Genomic DNA, 7,284 nt, shown 5'->3' on the forward strand with positions numbered 1-7,284 from the left:
GATGAAATGGCTTCCTACATAATCATGTTCCAATCCTACAATCCAACAGCCCAGCACAAGCACCTTCAGTCTTGGCAGCATATAGCTAGACATTTTCAAGAGAAATTTTATGTAAAATCCCATAAGGTTGGAGACCAACTTTCAATTGTGGGTAGTTCCCGCCATGTTCGTGCTCGTCCTATCCTTTGTTTATTTTACAGATTAGAAAAACATCCAATCGAAGGTCAGAGTTCCGTCACCTGATCAGATCAGGGAAAGGCTGCTATAAATTTTTACAGTGCCAAAACAAAAAATTATGCTCGAAATTTTTAAAAGTGCAGTTGATGTTCAAGAGTAATGTATCCTAGCACAAGTGTAGCAAAATATATACATGGGTAACAAACATATCAGACGTTTTGACTCTATATTTCATTTTTTTTTTCCTAGAGTTTTACATATATGCCTTTCATGTGCAAAAAACCGCCAACAAGGCACCAAAATAAGATCTCGAGCAATACAAATGCGAGGGTACCCCACTTGCTTGAATGAAGCATGGCCTGTAACAATGATTCCATGCCATCAACCTACATTTCATGATAACACTTATAAGTCTATCAAACAGATAAATCGACAAAGCAAACCATTGCACTGATTATGTCTTACACTCGAAATATCAACTTTAGAAATAGCATGCAATGTCCAAGCAGTGTTTTCATCCAGTAACTTATACATATTTTCAGCGTCAAGCTTGATGACAACTTTCACATGAAAGAAAAAGAACATTAGCTTGCAGATGTTCAGTAGAAATTGCATGCAATGTGCAAGCAGTGTTTTCAAGTTACACCATGACTTCCTAAAAGAAGTCAAGAGATGATAATTATAATGCAGATCTTCAGTAGTGCATTCTTAAGTAAAAGCTCTGTCAAGCTTGCAGTTTTCTACCTATCCTTATGTAAATTATTGCAAAGAGAGCAAGGATATGAAACTAGGAACCCAGAAGAGAAAACAGAGAGATACCAAGTTATTTTCTGGTGAACCCCAATAGAAACCTTGAACAGCTGCTGGAAAAATATCGCAAGCAGCCAAAGCATATATTATGAGAGCATTCATTCCCATCCACTGAAGTAACACCACAGGTTTTCCAAAATGTTTGACATCTACCTGCAACAAATACAGTCAAACAACTGCCCTTAGTTGCATTCCTTATTACTTCAGAAATATAATCTCGTTTACAGAAGGCCTTAGGCCAGCAATGCAATCATTCACGTTATTAGCATAAAACATAGTTCAACTGTACTAAGATATCTTTTGCACTTACAACAAACCTTATATAGCACTGAAAAGCCCACAAAACCAAACAAAGAAAAAAGGCCTAGAATTGCTTTGGCTATATACCTTCATGAACTTCCAAGAGGAATAGAAAGGGGATCTGAGAAAATCAATCTCTAGGTCACATTAATAGGTTTCAGTAAGTAAAAACTTTTGCAGGTTCCAAAGATGTATAGTGACTAAGCCAAAATATTGATTTACTGAAGAAGGAAATTTGGCTCATAATAGCCTTCTACTAGTCAAAGAATTTTCCTTTTATAACCAGGCATTGCCTATTCTCACATCAATTAAGTTTTCCAATAAAATCAATTTGAGAACCTGCTATGATGTCATTTATACTCAGACTTTCTAAACTGTCTAAGCTATTTCAAATTTTAAATTCTGACCGAAAGAAATCCAAGATGGATGGATCTGTGTTTCCTTCAAGATTGCCTTCAGTCTTGCGAATAGCATTTTAGAAAGCAATTGTGATGGCTTCCTTCAATAATGATTGGATTGAAATGTTTTATAATTTGATAAGAACAATAGCCTTCAGGATGAATCAGGTAAAATATATCTTTTACAAACATGAAATGGGATTTTGTAGCACTAAACATTAGGATGACAAGCAAATCACTAAAAGATGAACTTACTATGTAAAAGATAATGGTTAAGATCAAGGTAGATGCTCCTGCAGTGATGCACATATAGCTCAACGTGTACAGTGGTTTGGAGAAAGGAATGCCTGTTACACTACCAGTCAGCAATTGGACAAAACAAACTGGAAACTTCAAGAAAATCATATGCTGACTGTATTTTCATATGAGAGAAAATCATATATTGAACCAGCTAGTTATGTGAGACAACTTGCCTAGCACTTCCAAACCCAATCCTGAAATTAGTAACGTAAAGGAAGACATAGACCACACAAGCACTCTATGCATCTGCCCCTGCAGAAAATATTTTTAAAGCTCATTCAGAATATAGCACACAATATCATTAGCATAATCCCTTTTTGTGGCGAGCAAGGTTCATGATTAGATTAGCCGATAGATGCAGACATCCTACATAACAATAAGAAGAATGATACCTTACAATGCAGAAGTATATGTCCAAAATGCAATCCAGCAAAACAAGTGAGGACAGCCATTAATGAACTGCAGAAATTCCTCAAGGGAAAAAGCAAGAATTGCAATTATATTACCGAGTAATAAGAAGGGCATATTAAAGATCTTCAGTTGTGTGTAACGTTGAGAATAAATTACATAAGGAGTAGTCTTTACATCATTGATGATCATAATTAACAGCAATTGTGAAAAATTAAATATAAGATCAAAGAAGAAGGTGATCATCTAACCTTAAGATGCCCTCAGGATCAAACGGAGCAAGACACCATTCAGGTGAATCTGGTGGCAGAGGCCCATAGTCAGGAGAATTAACACTGCATTCCTGTGAATGAAAAAGGGTAATTGACCTATTTAGACTTTAAAACAGGGTGTTCCAAAAGTCAGCAGCAGAAGTACAACACAAAAGAGCAATAATGGAATAACCTTTGTTCTTCTGTACACAGGATGCCGATATAGATGTTCTTCACCCAGAAAATACCGATCGATATAGCCAACTGCATTGCATGGAGGTTCAAGACTCCCCTTGACTCCACACTGTACCTATTGAAAAAACATCATAGTCTCAGTAAGTTCCATGCGGAAAAGGAAAGGCACAAGTACAAACTAGAATTTAAGCTTGATAACAGAGTTTATTAGCTTCTGATAGATATATTCACAAGACTACAACAGAATACATCCAAAATTACTAATTTTCTTATCCCAAAAGCTATGGTTTCAATAAGTTTGCTTCATAATCTTATTTACCTATTATCAAGATTAAATCTAGTAGTAAATTCTCAAATCATACATTTATATTCCAATGACGTAATTTGTTTCTTTTTCTCTATAAAAGAAAGGCAAATTGAAATACAATTCAGCAGCCTTTGGCTTCCAATAATATATGAAATGTTTACCAGATATGTTCATAACATTTGCTATAAAAGTTAAGTTCAATTAGTGTTTAATTCTATAGCCCCTGAAACAAGAATATTATAGAAGGCATGTTTAAACAAAACTATTTTCTTGCATTTATGGAAAAGAGTACATGGCAATATGATAGCACAGTAAAAGATAGGGCACTTCAACTGAAAGTAACATCTACAGATCAGCACATCCACTAATAAAATATATCTTAATCCTAACAACAATATTCACCAATAAAAAATGCAAGTAGTCACGTCAAACAACTTACTGATATTCAACTTGAAAATCTCAATTGTAAACATTAAACTGCAAACTGACAAAACCTTGACAGTAAGTGCCACAGAATAAATACATAATTTAACTCACAATTTGAGCATGGGATCCATTCGTGGACAGGTTCAGGCTTGGAGGTTGAAATTCCCAGTTTGGAACATAAAGGCCATAGAGCAAGCACATGTAAAATGATAATAGTAGGGTAGCAACAATCCTGCACAAATAGAAATGGTAAAAGTTGTTATTATAGCTTTCAAAATTCTATAAATCAAAGTAGATACGTCAACATAAATCAAAACCAAAAGGAGGGAAAATCTCTACAAAGATTTCAATAAGCATGGTGTTTCCTAACCACTGAACAAAGTATTTCCTAACAAATGCTGCTGGAGAGTCAACCAAGACATTTTTAACAAGCCAGATTTCTGATATTGAAGCTAGCAGATATCCAATTGATATCCTCTGTAGACAATAAAGCACGAAAATGATACAAATTAGCCTAATAAATCCATGAAAGTCAATATTCATACATTTAGTAAATGCAGCAGATTACATAATATTCCAATAATGAATTTGCCAACAATAATAGAAGAAATAATTTATGGAGGCAAAAGCAACTTATATTTAACAATTCAGCTGATGAAATATATCATTGAGTGCAGTGCTCCAGTGCAATGCAAAAGTCAATGAGCATGCACTAGACAAACAGTAAGGAGCATTGCATGCCTTAATTTGTTGAATAAACATTCAAGCATGTGACTGGAAAAATGATTCAAATAGCTGCCCTCCACATTGGAAAGACAATAATTTTGCATTAATTCCAAATTTAGTTCTATAAGGTCTTCTTTGTGATAAATAATATATTTAGCTCCAGTTTAGCATTTATCAAGCACATAGCACAATTCACATGAATAATTTGGTGGAGATCATTGATTAAATAAAATTAAGAAATAAAACAAAAGAGAACATCAAGATAATTTACAATTAAAAAGTATTACCTGTAGTACACCTAGCCATCGTACCGTGACCATATCTACTCCATATGTTAAATTGTTACGCCCGTGAAAATACCCACCTATAAGCATATTCCAAAAGATCAAAATCTACAGCACCAAGCTCTACTAATTAGACACAAAATATGCACATTTATCACCTTTTGCTTCAAAATTATCAAAAAGGCAAAAAAATTGGATGTTTGAAGTTTGAACTAGCATAAACATGCATAAATAACAATATTAACTGAGAGCTTGGAATTACTTTTAAGTCTTTAACGACCAAAAGGTTACTTAGTTGAGGTAAAATCCCAGATAAAATAAGAACCATCACAAAATAAGCTAAAAATCTCCCATCAAGATATCCCAAAATTACATGAGTTGTGGATCACTCCAGTCTAGACTTGTAAGAAAGTGATAAAACAGTGACTTGTCAAGAATACAATAGGCAAAAGTGGCAACCTTGCAGAAACAAGCCCAGCAGAAAGAGCTTGATGGTCCTCAATATGACTTTCTTTGTAGCCAAAGGTTTGCTCGAAGTTTTCTGCATTGTGAAACAAATAATGACCATATGTAATTATTTTGACATGCTTCCACAGTTGGTTCTTTATATTATGAAGATATATGCATGCTTGTGTGCATTGTCTGCAGAATGCATATTTGTTTTTACTGTTAACTGGGCATTAAACACAGCTAGAAGCTTTCGTTAGTCCATGCAAAAGAACAAAAGTTAATCAAAATAGTAGTATGAAAAAAAAAGTGATAGTAGAACAAGATAAAAACTAATACTGCATACAAATTTAAAGTTCATATGTGCTAGAGGACTTCACAATAATACTTTCAACATCATAAGACAAGACTTTAGGAGAAGAATTAAATAAACAGTAAAATGTCAATTATGGTGTGCTCAATTGCACACCTATAACTTCATTAAACAACACTGCCCCATAAGATTCAGTTCTAAGCTTGCGAACTTTGCATACCTTAAAGACCAGGCTAATAGAGACCCCAACACCAAAAAGAAAAAATGGCATCACAAAATCGGCAATAGTCAGGCCGAACCATGGAGCATGATTGATAGATGGAAAAGCCCCTCCAGCATCATCAACCAAAATCATCAACTATAAAAGCAATATTGAGCATTGAGTGGAAAGGAAAAGTAATAGTAAAATCATAATCACATAATAAAGAAAAAATGTCACATTATTGTACCCTCGGCTCCTTAATCAACTAAACAATAACATATGCCGAAAAAGAAAAACTAGGATCAGCCAAAAAGGGCAAAAAAGTCCAACAAATGCATTAAAATAAACTATTAAAATTCGTAATCAGTAAAATATAGAATCATATTCAGAAAGCTCATTCAAAATTCTCAAAAAATGCAAAACTTCAAATGCTAAAACTTTCCACGTGTCTTCGATTCCATTATTATTCGACGCCCTCCCCATGATGATGATAATGATGATGATGATTATAATAATAATAATTGTTTTTCCTACCCAAACTGCTGCTAATTTATCACAGTGCTTTTCTACTAAATACAACTCATATTGCTATAACTGTTTCAAAAAAATCCTAAGAACAACTGGCACACCAAATATGAATAATACTTCGGCCAAAATTGAATAATAGGTTTCTTTTAGGGAGCATACCGCGACGGTGAGGCCACGGAATACGTCGAGAGATAGAAGCCGTTGACCAGAGTCGTTGAGAGTAAGTTTAAGAGCATCTGGTTCGATGGATGATGAGGAAGCGACTATCTCTTCTTCGTTTCCATGGGTACGAGGATTGTGGAGAAGAGGTTGTCGTTCTTCTTCACCTATCTCGATTAGGGTAGACATTTCTCCCGCGCTCTCTTTCCCCTTTCGGATTGCGATAGTTAAAGCTACCGTAGCTTGTACATGGGCTTGGAAGAACAGCTGGCCGCAGCGGGATGTAAATACTTTTAGATCAAGATTAAATATTATTTAATAATTTTTAGTGCATTAAAACTTCGAATTTTGAAAGTTACGAAATTATTAAAATATTTTAAAAAATATTTTCATATATTAATTTTTTTAAGATCAGAATTTAATGAAAAGTTTCAGTTGATTTTATTTGATGAATTTTGAAATATTAAAATTTTTTATTTGTATTGAAAATTGTAAAATTATTAAAATATTTTTTTAGTATTTTTTAATTTAATTTTTTTAAGATCAATTTTTCACGAAACGTTTTAAATCATATTGTTATCCTATTTAATAATTTTGTATGCATTAAAAATTTTTGCTGCATCTCGAGAAGTGTGAATTCATTGAAATATCCCTTAGAGATAATTTTGTAATTTGATTTTTTCATTATCGGATTTACACAAAAACTTTTAAATCATAATTTCATAATATTTCAAGATTTTTTATATTTTAAAATCACAAAAATGAAGAAAGAAACATTGTTTTTTTTTATAAAAAAAAAACCTAAAAACTAAAAACTTTCAATAATGGGTAAAATAGACTTTTTTTAAAAAATGCAACATTTGGCTATAAATAGTCTTGACCGTGATATGATCTTGAAGGGTTGAATCTAATGGTAAAAATTAGCTCCTTGTAAGGAAAACAAAGGAGAAAGGATAGGCATTGGATGATTTTTTAATTTAAGGGAGTGTTTGGTTTACGGAATCTTGGATTTAAAGATAAAGTGTGATACTTGTGAAAGTGTAATATCTAAGG

The 7,284-nt window shown here is 33.3% G+C and overlaps 1 protein-coding gene across 4 annotated transcripts; it reads right to left on the bottom strand.

Moving 5' to 3' along the window:
* Nucleotides 1–219: 219 nt before the first annotated feature.
* Nucleotides 220–6,519, bottom strand: LOC111283736 (uncharacterized). Of its 4 annotated transcripts, none has more exons than XM_022872336.2 (14): nucleotides 6,232–6,519; nucleotides 5,563–5,700; nucleotides 5,042–5,123; nucleotides 4,586–4,662; nucleotides 3,943–4,049; nucleotides 3,684–3,804; nucleotides 2,838–2,954; nucleotides 2,645–2,736; nucleotides 2,378–2,444; nucleotides 2,159–2,237; nucleotides 1,941–2,032; nucleotides 997–1,140; nucleotides 643–737; nucleotides 220–563 (listed from the first exon to the last, which is right to left on the bottom strand). In XM_022872336.2, the coding sequence occupies exons 1-14, from the start codon at nucleotides 6,418–6,420 to the stop codon at nucleotides 446–448; spliced, it is 1,518 nt and encodes a 505-aa protein (XP_022728071.1). In that variant the 5' UTR covers nucleotides 6,421–6,519; the 3' UTR covers nucleotides 220–445. The 4 variants fall into 4 exon arrangements, with proteins under 4 accessions (XP_022728071.1, XP_022728070.1, XP_022728072.1 ...); XM_022872335.2 differs by having other exon boundaries at nucleotides 2,378–2,456; XM_022872337.2 differs by lacking the exon at nucleotides 643–737 and having other exon boundaries at nucleotides 2,378–2,456; nucleotides 6,232–6,517.
* Between the last annotated feature and the right edge of the window lie 765 nt (nucleotides 6,520–7,284).

Source organism: Durio zibethinus, chromosome 3, assembly GCF_047325235.1.
Source record: "Durio zibethinus cultivar Kanyao isolate XHJ-2024 chromosome 3, ASM4732523v1, whole genome shotgun sequence".
In the NCBI taxonomy this organism is placed as follows: domain Eukaryota; kingdom Viridiplantae; phylum Streptophyta; class Magnoliopsida; order Malvales; family Malvaceae; genus Durio; species Durio zibethinus.